The sequence below is a fragment of the Lampetra fluviatilis genome, chromosome 60 (genome assembly GCF_964198595.1).
Source record: "Lampetra fluviatilis chromosome 60, kcLamFluv1.1, whole genome shotgun sequence".
Lineage (NCBI taxonomy): Eukaryota > Metazoa > Chordata > Hyperoartia > Petromyzontiformes > Petromyzontidae > Lampetra > Lampetra fluviatilis.
Genome location: NC_136334.1, coordinates 3,569,162 through 3,596,762, shown reverse-complemented (window position 1 = coordinate 3,596,762; position 27,601 = coordinate 3,569,162). Strand labels below are relative to the sequence as shown.

Below are 27,601 nucleotides of genomic sequence, written 5' to 3'. Positions count from 1 at the left end.
GTGTAAGAGTCCAGAGCGTAACCCCTCCACAAGCCGTGGCGGAGTAGCGCAGTTGGTAGCGCCCTCGCTTCCCATGCCAAAGGTCGCGGGATCGTTCCCCGCGTCCTCCACAGGCGAATATATTTTTAAATCCTTTATATTAAGTTGGCTGCCATGCATATAAAGGATTTAAAAACTTAGTTTTTAAATCCTTTATATTAAGTTCGCTTGCTTGCGTGCTTGCGTGCTTGCTTGCTTGCGTGCTTGCTTGCGTGCTTGCTTGCGTGCTTGCTTGCTTGCGTGCTTGCTTGCGTGCTTGCTTGCGTGCTTGCTTGCTTGCTTAGGACCGTGCAAATCTTTCAGTCGTTTTTTAACCCACTTCCCGTGATCCAATCGAGCTGACATTTTCCACACAGACTCGTTGTGCCAGACAATTATTGTTCGTGAAAAAAAATTCCCAAAATTTTACACTTTTTAGGCAAAAAAATTGTATTTTACATATATTCAAATAGAACTTATTCATGGCTTTGGCTGAACGTCAGAGTGTAAGAGCCCAGAGCGTAACCCCTCCACAGGCCGTGGCGGAGTAGCGCAGTTGGTAGTGCCCTCGCTTCCCATGCCAAAGGTCGCGGGATCGATCCCCGCGTCCTCCACAGGCGAATATATTTTTAAATCCTTTATATTAAGTTCGCTTGCTTGCTTGCGTGCTTGCTTGCTTACGACCGTGCAAATCTTTCGGTCGTTTTTTAACCCACTTCCCGTGATCCAATCGAGCTGACATTTTCCACACAGACTCGTTGTGCGAGACAATTAATGTTCGTGAAAAAAAATTCCCAACATTTTACACATTTAGGCAAAAACATTTTATTTTACATATATTCTAATAGAACGCACAGTGTAAGAGCCCAGAGCGTAACCCCACCACAGGCCGTGGCGGAGTAGCGCAGTTGGTAGCGCCCTCGCTTCCCATGCCAAAGGTAGCGGGATCGATCCCCGCGTCCTCCACAGGCGAATATATTTTTAAATCCTCTATATTAAGTTCGCTGCCACGCATATAAAGGATTTATAGTGAAAAACTTAGTTTTTACGGGTTATACTTATTACGGGTTATACTTATTTTTCTATCTACGTGACAGAGACCTCTGTCTTCGTAACTGACAGAAGCAACTCGTGGCGGTAGCCTCTGTCTCGGTGACAGGAAGGGGACTTCGCAAAGACCCGAGGCTGTGTGAAAACAGCGACCTCTGTCTTCATATTAGACAGAAGCAACTCGTGGCGGTAACCTCTGTCTCGGTGCCATGATGCTCAAGTGACCCGAAAACAGCGACTTCTGTTTCGGAGACGAGGGGAGCGGTGGCGCAGCGGTTAGCCACGTCGAGTTCGATTCCCGCACACGGTCAACACACACGAGTGACGATTATCCGAACTGGTCCTGGGCCTCCCCTAGGTCGACTCAGCGTCAAATCATCGCCGCTACTTAAACATTTTTTGTTAAATTGTCTTTGCATTTTATTTTAGTGGTACAATGTTGTGATAGGTTTGAAATAAATACGTTTTACTCGGGGAGACAAAGACAGCCGGGCGTGTGCCGTTCCGGCATTCAAGAGGCTCTGCTCGCTGAACAGCACTTGCCCCAAAAGTCCGCCACAGGCTACAACAACACCGGGTATCTTTGTCTTTGGTGGCTGTGTGAGTTGTGAAAACAGCGACCTCTGTATCCCGGGGGGGGGGGGGGGTGTAACAGACAGAGGGAACTAAAGAGACGTTGCAACGTTACGCGATTTCCCGACAGCCTCCGCGCGCGCCCCTCGTTTAAAAAATCGCCGAGTTCGTTACCCCGCGAACATCGCAGCAGCAGCGGCGTTAACATCACAACAACAACGTTCTTATTACAACAACAACAACAACAGCAGCAGAGTTACAACTTCTTCCTTGGCCGTCAACCTTCCGAGCGGGAACGCGAGCAGCCAAGTGAAGGTTCGTGTCCGCGTCGCTGACTTGGCCCACGACTGCCCGCCACTTGCACACACAACATACACACTACACACACATTACACACATTACTCGCACACTACACTACACACACTACACACATTACTACACTACACACACTACACACATTACTCACACCCTACACTACACACACTACAACAACAACAACCGCCATTCGCCACTAAGTGGCGGTGACGTCACCACGACGCTTGTGCCAGGCCATGTGCACCTTGAGGCCACGTGAAGTGTAGAACGCCCCCTGGCAGGAGGTCACGAGGCAGACCCAGGTGCCACGGGTCGACTGACTGAGATGACTGGCTGATGCACCACCTGTGCCCCCTACTGTGCCAACTTGCTGTGCTTTAGCCACCCGGCGCTCCGCTCGTTGTGAGCGTCGCTCCTCCGCCCTCCGTTGTTGTTGGAGGGCGACTGCCTCCAACTGCCCAGTAGCAGCGTCCTTCACGAGCCTCCTCCACAGAGGCCGATCTTGACACCGCTGGTACGAGTCATCGGCAAGTCCACTCAGCTCCACGTCCTCCTGTACCACATCACTCCATCTCTTCTCTAGCCCGTGCCGCGCCCGTTTAGCCCCCTCAATCCGGCCGAACAAAAGCTGTTTAGTCATGCGGTGGCTGGGCATGCGGGCTACATGACCCAGCCAACGCAGCCTTGCCTGCCGGAGGAGCTCACCGATGGGACTTTGCCCAGATCTTTCAAGGATTTGTGAGCTCCTCACACAATCCAGCCTGCAGGTTATACCCAGGATGGATCGTAGGCAGGCCAGCCTAAATGTTTCCAACCGGCGAAGATGCTCCATTAGGGGGGTCCACGTTTCGCAAGCGTAGAGAAGGGAGGGAATGACCGTGGCCGAGAAGACCTGAAGCTTTGTGCGGAGCGACAGACCAGGTAGCTTCCACACAGTGTTAAGCAACCGATTAAAAGATATTGCCGCTCGACTGATTCGGAGTGAGACCTCTGCTGTTAAACTGGAGCCGGTCATGAGCACACTGCCCAGGTATGGGAAACTCTCCACTCTCTCCACAACTGCCCCATCACTGATTGGGAGTTGTGGGGGTGGAGTGTCCGATGGTACAAAATACCCAGGCAGGTGCTTAGTTTTGGTGGGGCTAATGGTAAGGCCCCACCTCTTAGTGGCACGCTCCAGTCTCAGCAGCAGCGTCTCCAACTACGCTTCTGAATGAGCAGCTATTACCAAATCATCGGCATACATAACGTGGTTGACCAATAGGGAGCCATTCCTTGATCGCACCCGGGCGTCGATCAGCCTCCCATTGTATCTGTACCAAATGGAAATTCCCCCGGTACAGCTATTGAAGGCTTCACGAACTACGCAGTCGAAATAGATGTTAAATAATGTGGGAGCCAGAGGACATCCCTGTCGCACCCCAAGGTGTACAGGAAAAGGCTCCGACTCCGGGCCACGTAGTTTTACCCGGGCCTGCTCACCATCATGAAGGTCCTTAATGATCGTGAGCAGAGGGTCAGGGACTCCGAAAGCACGAAGAACAACCCAGAGCCCAGGCCTACTGATGGTATCATAGGCCTTGACCAGGTCAATAAAGCAGAGATGTAGGTCTTGTTGGAATTCCCTACACCTCTGCTGTAGCAGACGGACAGAAAATATGGCATCTGTGCAGGACCGCCCTTTCCTGAAACCGCATTGGGGTTCCGCGAACCTCTCCTCAGCGTGCCTAGCAAGGCGATGTTGAATAATCCTTGCCAGGACTTAATTCTAGATTTGAAGCTTTCGTGACTGCAAGGAACCATATTCTTAGGTTTTTTCGGTAAAGTCACGTAGGTAAAACATCAAAATTAATGAAAATAAAATAAAACAAAAATCACGACGTTTCGGAGGCAACACAAGTCTCCGTCATCAGGTGGGACCGTCACAGCCAGATTAGCTACATCAAGTGACCTTGCCAGGACCTTTCCCGGCACACTGAGGTGTGAGATGCCCCTGTAGTTGTTACAGTCTGTGCGGTCCCCCTTCTTAAAGAGGGGGACCACCAGGGCATTCTTCTAATCCTGCGGAACCCGTCCAGTGGTCCAAACTGTTGTTATGATGTCATATAGGGCAGTCTGTGCACTAACGCCACCCTCCACACACTACCCTACACACACACACTGCACACACACTATACACACACTGCACGCACGCACACACTGCACGCACAGTACTCGCACACAGTACTCACACACAGTACTAGCACACAGTACTCGCACACTACGCACACAGTATTCACACACACTACGCACACAGTATTCACACACTACGCACACAGTATTCACACACTACACACACACACACGCTACACACACACACGCTACACACACACGCCACACACAGTATTCACAGACTACACACACAGACTACACACACACTACACACACAGTATTCCATAAGGAAACACCGCCACTACACGCGTGTGCCCTGTGCCAGGAGGACGCCTCGAGTCACCGTCACAATGTCCAAGTCTCTGGGACGTCGCACCTCCACGCTGCCGCAGCGGGTGAAGGCGGACGGCAGCATCAAGAGCCTGGCCACTCCGCAGAGGTGAGGCACCCGCCGCCATGACTCCAGCCGGGATGCCCCCGCCACCGCCAATTCCTGGCTCGCAGATTTTCTCCCTTCTCCACCTCCAATTCCTGGCTCGCAGATTTTCTCATTTCTCCATCTCCAATGCCTCACTCACAGATTTTCTCCTTTCTCCACCCCAAATGCTTGGCTCGCAGATTTTCTCCTTTCTCCACCTCCAATACCTGTGTTGTGAGAGGCTCATCGTGTGAAATGTATTTTACCGTGTTATGTTTTCTTGTGTTGTCGACCTGTGGAAGTCTTCCTTAGTGCTGCTGGTTTAGCAGATGTGTATGATGATGTGCACGATGCTACATGCGATTGTCTCTGTGGGTCTGGTGTTTGTGTTGGCAGTGTGCGCAAGAATCGCCAAATGCCTCTTGGGAACTCGTCCGCTTCGAACCGCAAAATCAGCTTCTTTGGAAACAGGTAATGTGACACGATATGACACCACGACAATAAGATGACACTGTGACACGACATGGCACGAGAAGACAACGTGGCCTGACAAGACATGACACAATCACACGACATTACAAGAGATGAAACGATGACACAACATGGCATGTGATTACACCTTGACATGGTGCACGTATGCACGTTGAACTTCTTTTGCACCGTACGTAGCCAATCGTGTTAATCGGAGGTGCGATGTAATCTCATCTGACATGAGATGACATTGCCCCAAAGTGACATTAGATGACGTAGATTTGAAGTTTTCGTGACTGCAGGAATCAATACTCTTTAGTTCTTTCGGTAAAGTCACGTAGGTACAAAAAAAATAAATCACGACGTTTCGGGCGCAACACAAGTGCCCGTCATCAGGAAACAACCACAGGTTGTTTCCTACGTGACTTTAACGAAAGAACCAAAGAGTATTAGATTACGCCTTCAATTCTGTGACGCTGTTACATGATGTGACACGTGATGGCATGTGGCATGAGATTATATTATGAGCAGATTTTTCCTCAATTGTGATCTCTGCCCTGGATGAACTGAGTTTTCCAAGAGCAGTATGCGGAGTGAACTGCACGAGTACACAACGGTTTAATTTGGACGTAAGATGTAGAGCTACCCGACTCGCGTTCACTCATTATTGCACACACACCACTTGTCTCAAACGCCACGTTGTTAGCTGATGCGGGCAGCCGGTGGCTTACTTGCGGTGTCATTTCTCGATTGACGTTTCACCTTACTTAACGCGGGGGTTGCATTCCTGAAAATTTCTGCATAAAGCGAAGTATCATTAAGCGGGAGTAATTTTATTCTTTTTATTCTTTGGTTCTTTAGTTCTTTCGGTAAAGTCACGGTAAAGTCACGTATAAAGATCTTTATACGTGACTTTAAAGATCTTTATACGTGACTTTACCGAAAGAACCAAAGAATAATTCCTGCAGTCACGAAAGCTCCAAAACTAAGAGGGAGTAATTTTCCCAAAGAAATAATGGTGAAGGTGGGCGTGCCGTTGCAGGCCGTAATTCGATTATCATTGTTATCTGTATATATGTTCAACTTATTTCGCACCATATGTAGCCAACCGTGCTAATCGGAGGTGCTGGGGAAGGACAACAAGCTGAACACAATAAGCAGTTCTAAAGAAATTAGTTTTCAATCTAGATTTCAAAGTATATAGCTCCATACTCTTAGGTTTGATACAGTAAATTTAGCTGTGACGGTCCCACCTGATGACGGAGACTTGTGTTGCCTCCGAAACGTCGTGATTATTTTATTTTTATTATTTCTATTATATTTATTTATTATTTTTATTTTCCTACGTGACTTTACCAGAAAAAACCTAAGAGTATGAATCCTTGCAGTCACGAAAGCTTCAAATCTAGAATATATAGCTCCAGTGGCTTCCTAATATCGGAAGGAAGGACGTTCCAGACAGCCGCAGAAGTGCATATGAAAGCGCGCGATACAATGACCATCTTTCTTCGATGGTTAGCCAAAAGCCGCTGTTAGGATAACCGGAGTTTGCGTAATGGTTTAGGCTAGTCTGCTCTTGTGTCCGCGTTAGTTTGCTTGCCCATGTCTGTTTCTTTTTTCCCCATTTGTCGCTCTCTCTCCTGTTGTTGCTGCACTTCTCTTTTCTCTCTCTGTGCATCGTCCCTTCATTTCCTGTTTGATGAAATTCTGATATTGGGTCTATGTATTTAATGATATGAAAGCGTCACATGATTTCAACATTGACCGACACGCAAGATGATGTGTACATGAAGTACATGACGAGTATCGTAACGTCACCTACGATAATAACATTATATGACGCCTCAAGATAGCATGAGCTGTTACAACATTCCACCATAGCACAAGGCGGCGTGTGTTTGCATGCCTGTCTTTTTTTCTCTATTTGTCTCTCTTTCCCCTTGTTCCTGCATTTATCTTGCCTCTCTCCGTACGTGTTCCTTCAATTCCCACGTGTTCTTGTGTCTCCACGTGTCTCCCTCTGTCGCTGTCCGTCCCTGCGTCTCCGAGTTTTCCGTCTGTTCCTCCGTGCGACCTTCATGTCTAGCGTCTCCACTTGTTTCGCCGCAATCCCCGATGCGCGTCTATGCATCTCTCCCCACGCCCCCCCCACTCCGTGTGCGTTTCTCCTCCCCTTGCCTTCCCACACATCTCAGTGTGACACGCCACTCGAGTCAATATGGAGCAGTTGGGGGATCTGAGAAGGTCAAGGACACACGCCCGCTCCATGACAAGGGCTTCCAGCAGAGGACGGTGAAGAGTCTGTGCGAGGTGAGGGTTGGGGGAGTGGGGGAGGGAACGGAGATATTGAGGAGGAGGAGGAGATGTGGCGGAGAGGCAAGACTGTTAAAGACGGAGAGACTGGGGAAGGGAAACGTGGAGGAGAATGAGAAAGGGGAGAGAGATTGAGGTGGGGAGAGGGCAAGGGAGGATATGTAATACAACAAACACATTCAGGTACTATTTTATTTTTTGAACGGAAACAGACATCAACCGTGGGGCTGTGTGAATCTCCTTCGATTCCTATCTGGCAGCCTCCTGCTCGATGTGCCACATCACCGCCTTTGAGCTCCCCTGCATGTACTGAGCCCGTTTTGCAACATGACCAAACTCCCACAAGGCACTGCACAACGTGATGTAGCTGTAGTACCAGAGCGATGGCATTGGCCACAGTGCGGAGGGCAGAGAGGGCTGCGGCCCAGCTGTGGGTCCGTGGTAGGGCCACACGGATGCCTATGTGACCAGCTGCAGTGCAGTCACAGCACGTGGAGGGCTGTTGGTCCCCCATGTCCAATCAGAGACCCTTATCTCAACCACGGTATTAGCTCTGACAAGGTAATCCGCGTGTGCCAGTCGTACGGTAGTATTGTCACTTGAGGGCACTATAATGCTGCTTCTAAATTCAGATTCTTCGAATTCGGGCTTATTTTTCTCATCAATAATGCATGAATGTCAGAGTAGGTATGTATCTACTGGGATTGTAAAAAAAATAAAAAATCCTTGCCACATGAAATATAAGTGTATGTATGTCTGCGTGTGTACGTGTGTCTGCGTGTGTACGTGTGCCTGCATGTGCCCGCGTGTGTGTACGTGTGCCCGCGCACGTGTTTGTGCTTAGTTCTTGAGCGAGCATGATTGCCCTTTGGTCGTGAGCCCCCGTGAGCTGCAGGCTCCGTCCACGAAGCTCTTCCTGCGCATCTTTGAGTTCATGTGCAGATTCCTGGACCCCGACTACAGCCTCCCCAGCAGTAAGGTTGACGAGGAGGTGCCTCGTCTCTTCAAAGAGTTCGGGTGAGGGGAAGGCACACACGTGTGCGCGTGCACGTGTGTGCCTGTCTGCCAACGCACGTGTCTCTGCATGCCATGTGTGCGTGCGTGTGTCTTTGTCCCACCGTATGCAACAGTTAGCGCACTGCGCTGCGAACTCGGCGACCCGAGTTCGATTCTCGCTCACGGCCAACGCCAGTGACGATTATCTGAATCGGTTCTGGGCCTCCCCTAGGTCGATTCGGCCTCAAATGAATACCTGGTGCGATGTGTAAATATCGCCACTGGGGAGACAAAGGCGGATCGGCGTGGTGCTGGCCACCCACCCCCTCATGTGCCGTGCCTGTCTTCATAGATGCTCCCTAACAGCACTTGCCCTAAAAGTCTGTTAAGGATATCCAGGGGATCTTTATCTTTAGTGCTGTGTTGTGTGAAAACAGGGACCTCTGCCTCAGGGATTGACAGGAGTGACTCGTTTGAAGTAAATTTTGCTTGATTAGGCGAAAACTCAGATCGGCACGAGTCTCATTTGCAATTGCAAAAGCTAAATTACAAAAGAAAAACAAATATTAATTGGAACAAAACCGTTGTCTTTGTTCTGTCTGCAGGTACCCATTCACACTGTCGAAAAGCGCCATGTACACAGTGGGGGCACCGCACACCTGGCCTCACATCCTCGGTGCCACCCTGTGGCTCATGGAGCACATCAAGGTGCGCACGCACGCTATATACACACACACACACGCTATACACCCACACACGCTATACACCCACACACACGCACGCTATACACCCACACGCTATACACACGCTATACACGCTATACACACACACATACACACGCTATACACCCACACATACACACGCTATACACACACACGCATGCCACACACACACGCACGCTCTACACACACGCACGCTCTACACACACGCACGCTATACACACACGCACGCTATACACACACGCACGCTATACACACCCACGCACGCTATACACACCCACGCACGCTACACACACCCACGCACGCTACACACACGCACACACGTTACACACGCACACACGCTACACACACACACGCTATATACACACACGCTATATACACACACACACGCTATACACACACACACACGCTGTACACACACACACACACACGCTATACACACACACGCTATACACACACACACACGCTATACACACACCCACACGCTATACACACACCCACACACACGCTATACACACACCCACACACACGCTATACACACACCCACACACGCTATACACACGCTACACACACACGCTACACACACACACGCTATACACACACACACGCTATACACACACACACGCTATACACCCCGACACACGCTATACACCCCCACACGCGCTATACACACACACTACACACACACACTACACACACACACGCTACACACACACACGCTACACACACACACGCTATACACACACGCTATACACACACGCTATACACACACGCTACACACACACACGCTATACACACACACACGCTATACACACACACACACACGCTATACACCCCCACACACGCTATACACCCCCACACACGCTATACACCCCCACACACGCTATACACACACACACACGCTATACACACACACACACGCTATACACCCACACACACGCTGTACACCCACACTATACACCCTGTACACCCACACTATACACCCACACACATACACTATATACACACACACACGCTATACACCCACACACACGCTATACATTCTAGATTTGAAGCTTTCGTGACTGCAAAGATCCATACTCTTTGGTTTTTTCGGTAAAGTCACGTAGGCTAAAAAGAAAACAACTAAATTAAATCACGACGTTTCGGAGGCAACACAAGCCTCCATCTTCAGGTGGAACCGTCACAGCAAAATTACTGTATCAAGTGGAGGGAGCTGTAAGAGACACGACCTTACATACACGCTATATACACACACACGCTATATACACACACACGCTATATACACACACACACACGCGCTATACACACACACACACGCTATACACACACACACACGTGTGCGCGTGTAACCCTGGGGGATCAAATCCACGTTTCGGCCGTTCACTGCTTAAACCAGGGTGTCACGTGTTGCAATTTGGATGGTTTCAATCTGGTGACCGATAACTGCACAAGAAAACCGTACTTTTAAGTTGTATTTCACATAGTTTAGTACTTTGTGTTAAGTTTGTTGTCCTTCCCCCGCACCTCCGATGAGCACAGTTTCCTGCGTGCAGTGTGAAAGAAGTTCATAAAACACACATATATATATAAAGCACTGTAGAAACGAACTTTCAAATGTCACGTGACATATTTGCCAGGCGGCGCACGCCTGGAATCCAGCACTGTGGAGGCAGTGAGGATTGGTGCATCCCGCAGCCGTCGAGGTGTAATACCCTGGATTGCCAGGCGGAAGGCAATGAAGCAACAATGTGGGCTCCCACCTGTTTCTTTTATAAGGGACACTCTTTCCCCCCCCCCGCACTTGTGGGTTTTCTCCGTGTACTCCATTTTCTTCCCACGTGTAATTGGCCAATACCATCTTAATATGTAGTGGACCGTAGAGCTTGCACGATTCTTGGTGCAATGTGTAAACGTCATCAGAAGGGAGACAAAGGCGGCCAGGCGTGGTGCTGGCCACGTAGCCACCATGTGTGCCGTGTTGGCCGTCATAGATGGTCGCTAGCGGCACTTGCCCCAACAGTCCGTTGAGGCTATACGGGGGGGGGGGAATCTTTGTCTTTGTGTGGCTGTATGTAGGGGTGTGTGCACGCTTAATTTTTCCTTTGACCTGCAGATGACGATCGGAGTGTCGGAGTCGATAGCTCTGTTTCCGCCCATGTTATTTGCGAATGAAGAAGAGAGGATCGCTTACATGGAGAGGAAGGTAAGCGGGCACTGTCGCTGTCGACGGCACGGCACACGAGGACTGCATCCGTACGTCTCGCTGTTGACAAAAAACACGGAGGCAATCTCCCCACGGACAACGAAAAATAAACGCCGGTCGTATTACCCTCTTCTCGTGTCTCCATCGAGAGAAGCGGTGGAGCATTGATTGCTCCGTTTCACAGTGAAGTGGTGCAATCTTGATTTGAAGCTTTCGTGACTGCAGGAATCCATACTCTTTGGTTCTTTCGGTAAAGTCACGTAGGTCATCAGGTGATGACGGACGCTTGTGTTGCGCCCGAAACGTCGTGATCTATTTTATACCTACGTGACTTTACCGAAAGAACCAAAGAGTATGTGAAGTGGTGCAATTTAGTGCCTTGAAACATGGTAATAATTCGGGGCTCTCTTCCTGCCCAGGTTTGTGGGGAGAGATTATAGATGTTTTTTTACAGCACGGCTGGGCTTTAAAAGAATCAGAATCTTTATAATGGAGGAATCCAATGAACTAGAAAGCTCTTTTTCCACAGATGTCCAGTTGGGGCGGGTCAGATAGTTCCAACGACAAACAAGATGAAAACACGATAGGAGCGTGAAATCATGAATATATATCTGTTTATTTTACCAGGTGAAGACCGCTGAACTATTAGCTACTTTATCAGATGTGATCTGGCCACAAATTATGGCTCAACGAAGTGGCTTATCACGTGGAAATATATGGAAGCCATAGTATTAAATTAATCAATAATGAGTATACCCGGTCATCGAAGATTGTGGTTAATGGAACAAAACCTGTAACGTATAGGTCAATCGGGCAAATGTGTCTTCCTAAACCAGTGGTTTCCTATCATACATATTCAAGTGGGAGAGCCCTAGACAGGCTTGAGTCTTAGTAGCAGGTCCCTGCTGTATATCCTGGTGTTGTTAGAGGCGAGGGTCATCTTGTACGGCAGCATTGTTCAAACTCATTGTGTGCATGCCGTCTTTGGACAGAAATGATATTTGATTATCTGTCGTAATGAAAAGGGAGCCTAGTCCGTGACTGAGGACATCCCAGACTCGTGAGGACCCGGGGCGATTTATCAACCCAACACGGGGGGCGTTAAGAGTTGGTTCGATGAGCAGCTTCTTCATCCATGACGGAGATTGCCATTGTCATCCCAGTTCAGAGGAGTTCCATCGTAAAAGCAACTGTTAAATCGGATAAACCCCTGCCCCTGGTAACATATATTCACCCAACGGTTCAATGCAGGATCTTCCCGAAAGTCTTGATTCAGTGAACCTTTCTGGCGATAAGACATAACGTTTGAATTTGTGGTGATGTCAGAAATACTGAAAAATGTATTTGCCCTAAACGTCACTAACTCTGTTTAACTCGTAGGCTTTCGCGACCAATGTTATCAATAATTGAGGTTTTTTTTGTGTTAGATCGCGTGAATTTAAATGTCGTCAACCCTCCACCACCCGACAAAGCTAATTAGTCAGGTTGGTCACGTAAAGCAAAAATGCCAATTCGTTACTAGTTCAGCACAGGAGGATTTCTCCACAACTCTGCCTGCCGCCTGATGAGACTGGTTGTACCTACCGGCAAAACGACGTGCTCGAATTGTAAATGTCGTAGATTTACTCTTCGAAACGCACCGGTGTGCTGTACTAGTAACGGATTGGCATGTTTTGTTTACATTTACAAACCTTACGAATTGACTGTGCCGGGTGGTGACGAGTTTAACGACACGTTTTTATTCACGCGCTCGAACCCAAAAAAAACATCTGTGGTCATTCAATAATAAAAATGAAAAATGTCGCCTTGCGTGTCCCGCCTCTGCCAGATCGACGACGATAACACGTGCAGCGCCTACAACAAGTTCATGGAGGGAAACGACGACTTCACTTACGAGGAGAGCAAGGTCAAGAACGACCTCAGTGAGTGCTGGCACTCGATTTTGATCTGGATTGATTTTTTTTATTTCATAATTTTTATTGTATTTCAAACGTGAGCTCGGCACAAGAGCACGAACCGCGACGTGAGGATGGGGGCACAGGAACTCCACGGACAGAAGTCCCAAACTCTATGCTGCATTGTTTAGAGGAGGGGAAAAATTTAACTAAAACTGAACTAAACTTATTCTTTGGTTCTTTCGGTTAAGTCACATATAAAGATAAAATAATAAATTAAATAATAGCATACTACGACGTTTCGATTGCAACACAAGCAATCATCATCAGGTATAAAAGAAATAGCAACAAAAATCTAACCAGAAAACTATAGACAGACCCACAAGCAGACAGACATCACAAAGACACACAGAGAGAGAACACATATCGGCAGAAAGATACGTCGTCTCTCTCTGTCTTTCTTTGCGATGTCTGTCTGCTTGTGGGTCTGTCTATAGTTTTCTGGTAAGATTTTTGTTGCTATTTCTTTTATACCTGATGATGATTGCTTGTGTTGCAATCGAAACGTCGTAGTATGCTATTATTTAATTTATTATTTTATCTTTATACGTGACTTAACCGAAAGAACCAAAGAATAATTCCTGCAGTCACGAAAGCTCCAAAATTGAGACTGAACTTAACTGTTTTTATTTAACCAGGTAAGGCCCACTGAGCTATGAAGTTGTTTTTAGAAGCGACCTGGCCACAAATGATAGCCCAACGAAGTGGCTTATCACGTGGAGATTTATAGAGGGGAAAAACCGGAGGAGCCGGAGAAAAATTCACGCGATCACGGGGAAAGAGACGTTTCCAGGCGTCAGGATCCCGATCGAACCGACGACCTCCTGTATTCAGGCGAGGTAGTTAACATCTCACCATTGTGGCGCCTCGCCTAGGTGTGGACCGCGAGTCGGAGCAAGTACTTTGAAATGGGGAGGGGAATATCAGCGAGGAAGAACTAAAGTTGAGGGGGTTGATCTGGATTTTAATTAAAAAATCTTTATTCCAGCCCATACCTACGATTAAACTTTGTCGACTGTAAAGCTAGAAGAGGTGGAGAGGCAGTGGCGAGTGCGGGCGGGGAGGCTCTGAGCTCAGGGGGATCACGGCGACGGTTTGGGGTGATGCGCAGACTCCTCAACGTGGCCATGTCAATGGGACTGAGTGACGCTTCACATCTGAGCTGCATTAGAAAGATGAGTCTTAAGCTTCTTAGGTCCTGGTTGGAGGCCTGGCATCTCCACGGACTGCCTCTCTTTCGCTTCTGAAATGTCTGTGTGGTGCCTTCTATGGACGTTGTTTTTAGTCTGTCCTCTGTACAATGTCCGCTCTTGGATTCTGATGGAAAAGTTTCTCGTTGCTGCCAATGTGGGTTTTTTTTCCTTTTCGAATTGGTCTATTTTCACAATGCCTGCCAATATTATTCCTATTTTAGCTAAGAAACAAACAAACTCCCTTCTCTGCACAATAAGTAAAATGTTATGTAGTCAATTGGTCCATCAGCCTTCTGGACCAGTGTTATCCAGCAGTATTTGTGTAAGCGAGCAATATTAATGTGAAGAGAAGGATGGCGTTTTTCTAATTTATATTCAAGCCCATAGTGGTCCACAGCGCAGGATGTATGTGTGTGTGTGTATACATGATTTCTCTTCGCCTGGTCATTGATAAGAGCTCTGCGCCCCCTGAACGTTTTCTTAATAGCTGTGATCGACTGATTTCTGTTGCCGACTGGTGGTTGACGATGAGGTGCGCCGCTTTTGCCACAAAAAGTCTTTCCCGTGAATTGTCTCGTGGACGGAATGCAGAGGAGCTGTACATGGTCGACGAGGATCAGCAGAAAGCCTTGAACGCTGAAAATGAGCGTCTGGAAGCGGAGCTCCAGTACCTCCTCATGGAGAAAGAGAAAGCCCCGGTTTGTGCCTCGCGAGCCATCCCTTGATCCTTTTGCGCACCCGTCCGATTCCACGGCCCGTCCAGGATGAGTCCACTGACAGGGTGGGGGGGGAGGTGTGCCGCCAGGACAACGCCTTTATTTATCGTACACATTTTCGGCAAAAAAACAAAGGCGCAATGTAACTGGTGTCGGGACAAATATCCCTAACACTGATAATGTCCTGGGGTTGGGGGGGGGGGTGGTGGTAGGGGATGTATATCAAAAGAATACAGGTAGTCCCCGACTTATGATGGAGATGCGTTACGACGACCCCATCGTAAGTCGAAATATCGTAAGTCGAAAATGGCCTAGCCTACCCAGGAGTCTTACAGAATGGTGATAATTTTGCAAAACAGAGCAATTTACCGTACTGTATAAACTATATACTGTATGTATTTATTAATTACAATACTGTATTGCACAGTAAAATTTTAAGTAAATAACAAGGTAAATTCTTAGCCTACCTACATGAACTGCAATTTCATGGAAAGTTTTTTCAGGAAACAATCCTATCTGCTATAAAAAACTTTTAACATGCATTGAACGTATGTATCGTATCGTGGTAACCCTAAAATGAAATCGCTAAAGCTATGTATCATACCTGCATTGAACGTATCGTAACGTATCATATTCTCCTGTACTCACCAAGATTCTGTCCATCGTCTGCATACTTTAACGATGTTAGGTTGTTGAAGGCTACATTAACTTAGTTGTCGGAAGAGGAGGATGCCGATGATAAAGTACAGTATCGTACCTCGTACGCTGCTGCGTTTGCCTGCCGCGCGAAATAAAAAATATTTTACAATTTTGTCATATCGCTATCGCCATCGTAAGATCTAAATATCGTAAGTCGGAGACTACCTGTATTTGAAAAAAGATTCCAGCTATTATTTACTCAATTGGGATTACAAATAGCAGTATCAGCACCCTACTTCGACAAGGCCTTCTTGATAAAGAGCCTTGAAAAAAATAACTGGTGCTGGTAATCCGGGATGGTGGAGCACAGATTTCCTTGTGGGCTGCGAGTCTCCGAGCGTGTCTGGACTGTGATGTTCTGGTGTTGATGGGAACGATGATGATGACGTGGTAGTGGTGGATGATGATGCTCGTAGTAGTGGGGAGCGTTAGTGTAGCGGTTAGCGCGCTGCGCTATAAACCTAGCGACCCGAGTTCGATTCCTGCTCACAGCTGACACCAGTGACATTTATCTGAACCGGTCCTGGGAATCCCCTAGGTCGACTCGACCTCAAATGAGTACCAAGTACGGTGAGTAAACATTGCTACTAGGGAGGCAAAGGCGGCCGGGCGTGTTGTTGGCCACTCACCCCCTCGTATGTCATGCCGGCCTTCATAGGTGCTCGCTAATAGCACTTGCCCCACCAGTCTGTTCCACCACAAAGAATCCCCAGGCTTCTGTGGCCGTCTGGAATGCTCTTCCTTCCGATATTAGGAAGCCACTGTAGCTATGCGCTTTTAAATCTAGATTTAAAACTAATTTCTACTTTAGTGTTTAGTCTTTTTGTCCTTCCCCAGCACCTCCGATTAGCACGGTTGGCTACGTACGGTGTGAAAGAAGTTCAACGTACGTACGTGTCATCTCCCAGGATCGCCTTCAAGCTCTCAAGCTGGAGAAGCCGAGGCTGCTGCGTGTGATGCTGCAGACGCAAAGCTACGTGTCGGACATGCAGGCTCACTGCCAGGTGCTAGACCAGAAAGTCGCTCGGAGCACCCAGGAGATGGAAGACGCCGGTAAATAGCCCCACACCTGCGAGCACCTGGGTTCACACCCCTCGGCGATCGTACTCTTGTCAGGGCCAGGTCGGCACTTGCGCGATAACCCCGAAGCACCGATGAGACTTGCGGCCTTGGGCGTTCCACGTTTCGGGCTCGTAATGGCCACCAACCCCAACAGCACAGCAACAGGCTGATGCGCACATCTTCATGATAAGAAAATCAAAGACACAAGCGAAAGTAGTGCGATTGTGGCTATGCAACCCAAACTAAGGACCATATAATAAAGCACTGTAGTCTGCGCTCATTCAATGGAGGAACAGCACACCTACATGAACTGTCTGCTGAAGCCCTCTTCTGGCTATCAGACCTCAACATCGACATTTACCTCCTCAAAATATTGACAATACGCAAGAATAGAGTGGCCATGTCAGGCTATTGAGCCATACCTCTCGGGATCTAGGTTTGAGCCACGATGGTGCTTATGGTTTTTTTTCCCAAGCTCTCTGGACCTGCGGACCACTGCCCACAATGCACCACTAACACACGAGCCTCATGGCGGTACCCCGGGCCATAGTACCCAGGCTCTCGCATAATGATCCGTGACACAGTAGTTTTTAGTCTGTTGATTGTCGGCGACGCGGCAATCGACTCCTCTTGACGAGCTGTACACGATGCACGGCTGCAGTACATACGAGCGTTCAGGGTTTTGGCGCGATCGTCCTCATTGCGTTTTGACATCGCCGCGTAGCACTGATTTCGGATTGATTGGTACCCCAGTTGCGGAGTTAAGTACACCCCTGGAAAAAATAGAAATAAAATATTTAATTGCCTTGGCCATTTTGTATTATTGTGTATTCCGGGGTACCGCCATAAGGATCATATCTTCCTAAATTAAAACAACGCTCAAAGCAGTGTAATATACGTATTAAAAAGCTACAAAAGTAAATAGTTTGCTTTTGTGTTGACTCGCGTTCGTGACGTTGCTGATGCTGCTCGGTTTTTTTTGGCAAAACGAATTGTGGCATCTGCAAAAGTTCCGTGGGCCACTTCCCACGGCCATGCTAACATGTTGGGGATCACTGTTCTACGAGTTCTCATAATGGCTCTCTGCTGAGCCAAGTCAGCCCCTCAAGTCCTTGGTTTGAGCACTGGGGCTGTGTCTCACGCTCACTTTAAGTGTACTCTTAGTTTTTCGGTAAAGTCACGTAGGTAAAAAATGAAATTAAAATTAATAAAAGTAATAATAGAAATAAAATAATAAAAATCACGACGTTTCGGAGGCAACACAAGTCTCCGTCATCAGGTGGGACCGTCCCAGCTAGATTTGCTGTACAGGACTAGTTGGACCTTAGCTTCAAATCTAGAATCACTTTAAGTGGTTGAATATCATTACAGCGGCTCTGTGTTTGTGGCTCGGTATTTCCAGGGCGTTGTGATGCTACTAAAGGTGGCGATGTTGCTGACGGTGACGAAGGCAATGGTGGTGGGTTGTTGCAATGCTAACGTTGATAGACCTGTGCCGTCGGTGACGTCATCGTGCGCGGTGCGTTTGTTTGGCAGCGTCGGAGCTTCTGTCCATGAGGAAGGAGACCGAGAGACTGGAGGAAATCTACGCCCGACAGGAGATCACTCCCGCAGACGTGCAGAGACTGCGGTATCCACCACAAACGCATCCACAACCATCATACTCTTTGGTTCTTTCGGTAAAGCCACGTAGGTGTATAAAATAAAATGAATCGCGACATTTCGGGTGCAACACAAGCGTCCGTCATCAGGTGATCAGGTGATGACGGACGCTTGTGTTGCGCCCGAAACGTGATTTTTTTATTTTATTTTCTACCTACGTGACTTTACCGAAAGAACCAAAGAGTGTGGATTCCTGCAGTCACGACAACTTCAAATCAAGACATCCACAACCACAGCCCTCCCCCATATTGACTACAACTAGAACCAGGCAGTTTCCGGCACTCCCGCAGCCACGTCTGGGTGACTGGGGCAGGACCTCCAATTTGCACGCTTGGCTACTTAGGGGCCATCCATTTAGTACGTACGCATGGAGGGGGGGTTAACCCAAATGCGTACGCTTGCGTATGCGGGAGGTCTACTGATAATGTACGCATAGGAAACGGGGGGGGGGGGGGGGGGGGTGAAGCCTCGATAATAATTTGTCTACATTGGCCTTGAATTGAGATATAGTCCGGCGGTGTGGACTATCCGTTTGCTTAAACACGTTAAGATTATGAATCCTTGATCGTTTTTGTGTGGATTAAATATCGGCCGTTCGATAGGATTCGAGGGGGGGGGGGGGCTGGCGTCAAGCGTACGTACGCAGGTGGGGAAGGAGGGGTGTAACAAGTAAACCCGTAAAAACAAAGTTTTTCACTATAAATCCTTTATATGCGTGGCGGCTAGAGTCTTCTCGTCCTCTGGCTTGAGATGGCTGCCACCTATGGGTCAGATGATTGTCTGCCAGTATTAAGCAATTGGTAATTAAATATTTAATTTGTTTTCCCTAAACAGTGTAAAATTTTGGGAATTTTTTTTCACGAACATTAATTGTCTCGCACAACGAGTCTGTGGAAAATGTCAGCTCGATTGGATCACGGGAAGTGGGTTCAAAAACGACCGAAAGATTTGCACGGTCGTAAGCAAGCAAGCACGCAAGCAAGCAAGCGAACTTAATATAAAGGATTTAAAAAGTACGCGTGCTTACAGGGAGGGGGGGGGGGGGTCAAGTTTTGACAGATTTTTGCGTACGTGCTCAATGGATGGCCCCTTACAGTACGAAAGAAGTTCCACATACATACAGGACTAGTTAGGCCTTGGTGAGACTGATGTCCACTCAGCTCAATCTGACATCAGTCCGCTAACCTCTGCTGATGTGGATCTGCATTCACGGCAATGACCCCCCAACCCCTCTGTCCTTTTCCGTTTTATTTACGATGGACGTTCGTGTTTATTAAAGAGAAGGCTTTTACCTCCATGCCAAATCTCATTTTTACATTTCGCCTAATGTTGTTGCGTTTCCCTTCACCTTCCCCACACACACACACACACACACGCGCGCGTCGTGTTATGCTACGTAGAGGCTATAATGGAAGGCGACGAGAGCACGGACGGCGTGCTTTTTAAATCCTTTATATTAAGTTTGCTTGCTTGCTTAGGACCGTGCAAATCTTTCGGTCGTTTTTTAACCCACTTCCTGTGATCCAATCGAGCTGACATTTTGCACACATACTCGTTGTGCGTGACAATATTTAATTATCAATTGTTTAATGCTGCCAGACAATCATCTGACCCATAGGTGGCAGCCATCTCAAGCCAGAGGACGAGATGACTCTAGCCACCCCGATGCCACGCATATAAAGGATTTATAGTGACAAACTTTGTTTTTACGGGTTTATTTTTCGTCAGTCTAAAATCAAACCATGCCACATCGTTGACTTGCTAGAGTTGAGAGCCACTAATTCTACTCGTGCACGAAATGATGGCAATTTGTTCCGGAGCTGAATGCCAATGTCGAGGTTTGCTCGCCACCCAAGAGAGGGGGTTTACGCTGACGGCAGGCGTGGCAACGGCGGTAGCCGGAATCGTGTGTCTGGCGACCTCAACGTCCTCCGTCCTTCCCGCTGCTAAGGCGCAGGTCTGTGCGTCTGCAGGTGCGAGGAAAAAGAACTGCAGGCCATGCAGCGGACGATGGCGAAGGAATGTGAACACTCGGACAAGCAGTGCTGGGACATGGAGATGAGCCTCCACCGGATGCGGGAACGGGTACGAGGCTAGGAGACCCCTGTTTCAGCGACGACATCTTGAGATATCTACGGATTTTGAGAAGCGATATCGAGCGATTTGACATGCATCGAGAGTGTAGGAGTTGGGTTTGTTGCGTGTGCACTCTTGTGTGGGGAGTGATAGTACAGCGCTGTGCTAAGAGTTCGATTCCCGCTCACGGCCAACACCAGCAACGAGTATCTGAACTGGTCTTTGGCCTCCCATAGGCCTTCATAGGTGACTACTCGCTAACGGCACTTGCCCCAACAGTCTGTTAATGCTCTAGGGTGTATCTTTGTGCCCATACAGGTTGGCCAGCAGCACCTCATCTATCAGGATGTTGCTCGCAAACTGCAGCTCATGCCGGCCACAGCAGACAACACGGGCGGGAAGGACTTGGACCTCAGTCTTCACTTCCACGAGCAGCCTGGGCAGGCCCAGCAGCATTTCCTCCAAGTCGTGAAGGTGAGAGGGGAGAGAGAGTGGATGGAGTTGAGATAGAGGCAGGAGGAGAGACGGTACGAGAGGAGAGAGAGTGGATGCTGTGAAGATCAAGCAAGTGGAGGGATAGAAAGAGATTGTGTGTGTGTTTGCTAACAGCGTTTGCCCCAACAGTCTGTTAAGTCTATACGGGGGATATTTGTCTTTGTGCGTGTGTGTGTACACGCGTCTGCGTGCGTTTGTGCATGTCTGCGCACAGGTGCAAAATCGTTAGCACTCTGCTCTCAAAATTTGACAATGTGAGTTTGATTTCAAACCATGGCCACAGTGGCGAGTGCTATCTGAACCTCCCCTAGGTCGACTCGGCCTTAAATAAGTCCCTGGTGCGGTGTGTCAACATCAGCTCTGGAAATATTAAGGTGGCCAGGCGTGATGCTGATAACACCACCGCCTCCTGGTGCGCCGTGCAGGCCTGACTGCGAACAGCACTTGGGCCAAAAGTGTTGAAGGCTGCACGGGGAATCGGTGTCATTGTGCTTTATAGACCGCAGCTTTGTGCCACGGAGGGCACGTCATTCGTGAGGTGGTTTTACGTGATTTTATCCAAGTATTGGTTGCTGTTGGTAACATGCCTGTGGTGTTTGATGTCATCTCCCTTTGTCCGTTATACCTTCCCTCGATCTCTCCCTTAGCCCATGATTACATCGTTCATCGGGAAAATTAAGAATCAAATCCAAACCGCGCAAAGCCAAATCGTGATGAAGAATACGGCTCTTGAGCAGGTAAGAGGGGCACGAAAGTGGCGGATAAAACCCTCGGCGGAGCCGTGTCTCGGAACTCGCGTGGTGAAACAAAACCCGTTCTCAGGACCCTTGGGCAAAAATCACGTGTTTGCAGAAAGTTGATTGATATTTGGCAAAGGGGGCCTTTTCTGCCACTGAAAACGTTGACCAATCGGCTTTTCTGCAATAATAGGCATCGAACCTCGGATATCTTGATCCTATTATTTCTTATTATCCTATTTGAGGAGGATGAGGGAGAGCGTTTGCCCTTAAGGCGGCAGGGTGTTTCGCCTGGCATGTAGGCGCGCGGTCTGTCCCAGTGGGTTTGGGTTGCGGACCACCGCGTGTCTTCCTGTCCAGCGTGTCTGGCACTGCTGCGGGATCGGTAGAAAGACGAGGCTGTGGATCCGCAGGCCCAAATTTGTGGCCTGTGCCTCGACCTCAGTCCACCCGGCCTCTGTAGCGGCCTCCCCCTTGGCACGGGCCGGGTGGAGTCCCGGCAGGAGGGTGACAGAGTGAGCGTGCGGGCGGGAATGGTCACCCCACGAGTTTCCGCAGCTGACGGCCCCAACTGACCGGTGGAGGGAGTTGGGGGCATGGCCCAGCGGCCGGTGAGGGCGGCGATGATGACAGAGGCCGACAGGATGGAGCGAGGAGAGGGTTGAATTCAGGCTTGGGTAGTTGCACTGCTTCAGGCGAAGGGTTGGACACTCCGTGCGGTATAGCACTCACCCTCGATTGTGTGCAGCTGATCGGCAGACTTTCTGGGAAGTGAGGAGGCAGAGTTTCCTACTCTCTCACGGGGGCGCCCTACCACAAGACTTTGTGCACAGATTCTTGGTCATACAGAGAATGTACCTAATCAGTACTGATTGTGGATACTGCCACAAAGCCTACAGAAATCCATCATACTGCAGAATTCATATTTTATTTTTTCTGTAACTTACAGCTTTTATAAAAAAAATAACAACTCATTTGCGAAACTAGCAATCTTCCCCGTGGGTCTCTTGTGCAGTAAGGGAAGTGAAGAAAGAGGCTCGTGGTGCGTGCGAGAGAGAAGCTGAAGGAGCTGTCGCCCACAGGTGCTGTCGCTGATCTCCGACCGGGAGAAAGACATCAAGAAGTTGGAGTTTCAGCTGCGCATCCTGGAAGACAGCCTCTCGCTGGAGACTGAGGTGCGACGGCGGTGCCGTGGGCTCACGAGTCGGCGCTCCGGGCTTTGACGCCAAGTGTTTTCGAATATTTTACTCGTTCGTATTTTTTCCCACCAATATGCATTTAGTTGAATTTGCTTTGCTTTCCAGCTTTCCGATGTATTTTTTATTAGTTTGCTAAAACTTGTAGTTCTTTTCTTATTTTCACTTTTGTTGAGCAATGATTTTACAAATGTCACCGATGTCCCGAGCGTGTCTGCACTGCGCTGTTCATCTGTGGCGGATGAGCCAGTGTCCATTCGCGCGCAAGTCGGTGTGTGCACGCGCGCCTGTGTGCGTGCACGCACATGAACGCACTCGTAGCAAGCGGCATGATTGAGCCTGTGTTTGTAGCTTTGTGTGTGTCTCAGACACAAACAGGTGACATCACCACCACTTCCGTGTCGAATGGCGGTTGTTGTCTTTGCATATGTGTGTGCGTGCGTGGAGTGAAAGTGTAGCGGTTAGCGCACTGTACTACAAACCTGGCCACCCGAGTTCAATTCCCGCTCACCGCAAACACCAGTTACTATTATCTGAACCGGTCTTGGGCCTTCCATGGGTCTACCCGGCACTGGGGAGACAAAGGTGGCCAGGCGTGGTGTTGGCGGCCACCCACCCCCTCGTGTACCACGCCGGCCTTCAAAGATGCCCGCGAACAGCACTTGCCCTAAAAATCCGTTCAAGGCTATGCGTGGGGGGGGGGGGGCGGCGATCGTTGTCTTTGTGTGCGCCTGCAGGCGTTTGAACGTGAGGAGCGACGCCACCGGCAGGAGATTGAGGATCTCGCCCACTCCCACTCGGATATCCAGAAACACGTGGACGACGGGATCCAGGAGGCGATGGACGAATGCAAGAAGCTGGAGGCTAAGTGAGGACATGCGCACAGAGCCGAGGGCAGCACCAGTTCTAGCCCTCACTGAGGGGGCACAGCACTGGGCTTGAACAGGGACACGTGTGTGTATGTGTGTAGTGCGTGTGATTGTGCACGCTCCTTGTGTGTGTGTGTGTATAGTGCGTGTGATTATGCATACTCCGTGTGTGTGTGGAGCGGTACAGCAGTGGTTAGCGCACTACGCTTCGAACCCGATGACCAACAATTCGATTCCCGCTCGCAACAAATTGAACCGGTCCTGGGCACCCCCCAAGGTTTTCTCACATTTGAATGAGTACCTGGTGCAATGGGTTAACATCACTACTGGGGAGACGAAGACGGCTGGCCATGGGTGCTGGCCACCCACCCCCTCGTGTACCGTGCTCGCTAAGAGTAATTTTTGAAGGCTATGCGGAGGATCCTCATGTCGTTGTGTGCGTGCGCAGTGTAAAGGAGAATATGAAGCAGATGGAGATGCAGCGGCATGCGAGCCACGTGCTCCTGGGAGACGTGACGCTCGCCATCTACAAGCACTTCACCTTCTTCGAGGTGCGGCCACCACAGCCCCTCGTGCGCCCTCCGGCCTGGTCTTGTCGTCAGTCCCTGGTGTTTGTAATCTTTTTTTGGGGTTTTTTGCCGATTTGTTTTGTCGTTTTTGTGCTCCCTGTTGCGTTGAGCTTTAATTTGGCTCCCTCCGGTTTAGCTGAGATCTGTAGACCACATTTTTCACGGTGGCGAGATGATGTTTTCGATTGAAAACTCATTTCTATGAAACTGCTTTTTGTGTTTAGTTTGTTGTCCTTCCCCCACACCCCCCGATCGGCACGGTTGGCTACGAAAAAATTTCAACGTACATGCATGCAGGTAGTCCTCTACTTACGATGGAGATGCGTTACGACGACCCCATCATCGTAAGTCAAAAATGGCCTAGCCTACCCAGGAGTCTTAAAGAATGGTGATGCTTTAGCAAAACAGAGCAATTTACAGTACCGTACTGTATAAACTATATACCGTATGTATTTATTAATTACAATACTGTATTGCACAGTAAAATGTAAAGTAAAAAAAGGTGAATTCTTAGCCTACCTATATGAGCTGCAATTTAATAGAAAGGCGGGAGATGCGTTCAGTACATCCCGGCAGTGTCCCAACGTACAGTATCGTACCTCGTACGCTGCTGCATTTGCCTGCCGCGCGAAATTTATTTTACAATTTTGTCGTATCGCCATCGTAAGATCGAAATATCGGACCATCGTAACTCGGGGACTATCTGTATATGTTAACTCCCTCGCCTCGTAATGGAGGAGGTTATGGGTTCGATCCCGACAATGCCATTTCGTTGAAGCTATCATTTGTGGCCAGGTCGCTTCTGAGAAATAGCTACAGAGCTCAGTGGGCCTTACCTGGTAAAATAAAAAGAGTTTATAGTTTAGTTTGATGGGACATGTACGCGTAAACGATGTATATCTTGAAAAATAGGTCACATTGTTTTAAAACTATCTGTTTGATTGTGCAAGTTAACCTTTAATGACCTTCCTTTATTCGCGAAGTCAAAGTGTCAGTCAAGAGCCTATCATAGCCACCGCTATTAATGCCACCAAGCGTCTTCCCCCACGACTCTTGCACACCTGGCACCCCACCTGCAATGCGTGGTCACACTGATGCGCCCTCAAAGGTTATCCCCGGCAGCCTTCCACTGCGCTAGCTTGTCGCATCCGAGTGTTGCGCCATTTGCTCCCTCGTGACAACCTGTTGTCTTCCATCGTGCACACACGTGCCCCCCCACCCACCACAGGACAATTACGGTCGGTGGCTATACAATTACAGAAACTATTTTTTATTCAACTCAGGAGGTATGATAATGATGATGGTTATGTGCCATTCTCTTTTGAAGCAAGGGAATGATGATGACAGTGTGGTGAATCGACACCTAACTGCAGTTTTGAACTTGAAATATTTCCGGTCTGGAGTCACAATTTAACAGACAAATATCCCCGCATAGCCCGAACAGAATCTTGGGGCCCGCGCTCCGAGTGAGCACTAAGGAAGGGCTGGCATGGCACACGAAGGGTTGGTGGCCAGCACCAAGCCCGGCTGCCTTTGTCTCCCTAGTGGTGTACGTTTGTTGAACTTCTTTCGCTTCGTACGTAGCCAACCGTGCTATTCTGAGATCCCAGGAATGGTGACGTTTACACATCGTACCGGGTACTCATTTGAGGCTGTCGACCTCGGGGACTGGTTTAGGTAATCGTCACTGACGTTGGCCATGAACGAGAATAGGACTTGGGTAGCGGGGTTCATAGCACAGCATGCTAACCGCTACACTAACACTTCCCGTACTCTACGCCGTGCTACACACTCATTACACATACACAGAACGGTTCCGTCGGTTGTCATAAAGCTTCGGAGAATGTTGCAATTGAGTTAATCTGGCGTGACGGAGCCCTTCCAGGAACGGGGCAGGCAGGCGGGAACACAATTGTGGTGGAATGCACTTGAATTGTGTACAAATTGCACAATTATGCCCACCTCCCACTTATGTCCCACTCCCTGACCCTTTCCGACCGTGGTCTCAAATCACACATAACACACTGACTCCATCATCAGTCTTGAGGGGTCCGCTGCATATCCATTAAAACCCAGGTCACTGTGTCACCCTGTCCTCACTCTCCACGTGGTTGCAGAACTTGATGGAAGACTTCAAGCAGCGCGTGCAGAAGGAATATGAAACGGAATGCGCCGCCAACCCGCTCGCCAAGCTCCTTCAACTCTCCCCGGCGGAGCAGGATATGATGGCCATTATTAGCATACAGGATGGCGGGCTGCAGGATGGTGAGGGGCAGCAGGAGGAGGGCACTGCCTACGATGGGAACAGAGAGTGAGGGTGGGATGGGAGTGGTAAAACAAACATTGGCATGGCGGAAATGCAGATGTGTGTGTGTCTGCTTTGACTTTTGTTTCATTCTCTTTCATTGTTGTTCCCGCTGTTGTTCTCAATGTGCCTTGCAATCTCTGCCTCGTCTGTTACAAGTGTATTTTAAGCCTCTCCTAACAGTTTACCAAAATGCGAGTGCAGATTGTTTTGTTTAAAACGTGGTAATGTGGCAATTGAAACCAAATTATTTTTTTCTTAAGTCCTGCATGATCCTAATGGACATGTGTGAAAATGAGTTTGATAGCTTATCGCATTCCTCCAGTTTTTTTTAATTCTGGTTCTGAATGCACGGGGACTGAAATTCACACTTCGACCTGTTTGCCAATACCACGGTGCCACATGATGGCTGCATATCTTGTTTAAATGTACATGCTTAGAAAGTAGCCCGTTCCGGTTGTGGAAAACTTTTTTGAAACTTTGCAATGATGGCTTTTTGTAGCCTTTTAATACGTATAAGAGTTAAGCAGAGCCCAATTATAAAATTGCGTTGTTTTTTTTTCCTCTCTCTCTCTCTCTGCTTCTGATATTTCACACCGGGCCGTAATGATGAGTTGGGCGATCTTGACACAGACGCGCCCGAGGGTGCCACTCGTCAACTCGCGCGTGTGTGCGTTTTCTCGGCGATGATAGTTTTTATGGTTTTCTAACACCTCGAAATCTTTCAACCCCCTCACTGTGCTTCTGCAGAATAGCACATGCGCTTACATCGCCTCTCTAATCTTGTTACGGATGATAATGGAGTGGAGTGCTCTTAACTGGTGTATCGTTTTAAAG

The 27,601-nt window shown here is 48.7% G+C and overlaps 1 protein-coding gene across 1 annotated transcript; it reads left to right on the top strand.

Annotated features, from left to right (window-relative positions):
- Nucleotides 1–1,752: 1,752 nt before the first annotated feature.
- Nucleotides 1,753–27,601, top strand: NDC80 (NDC80 kinetochore complex component). The gene is made up of 18 exons (XM_078881262.1): nucleotides 1,753–1,956; nucleotides 4,433–4,546; nucleotides 4,922–4,996; nucleotides 7,192–7,306; nucleotides 8,154–8,326; nucleotides 8,911–9,013; nucleotides 11,141–11,230; nucleotides 13,059–13,152; nucleotides 14,970–15,076; nucleotides 16,702–16,846; nucleotides 18,392–18,485; nucleotides 20,491–20,602; nucleotides 20,912–21,067; nucleotides 21,736–21,825; nucleotides 22,908–23,000; nucleotides 23,759–23,889; nucleotides 24,339–24,441; nucleotides 26,577–27,601. The coding sequence occupies exons 2-18, from the start codon at nucleotides 4,458–4,460 to the stop codon at nucleotides 26,772–26,774; spliced, it is 1,968 nt and encodes a 655-aa protein (XP_078737388.1). The 5' UTR covers nucleotides 1,753–1,956; nucleotides 4,433–4,457; the 3' UTR covers nucleotides 26,775–27,601.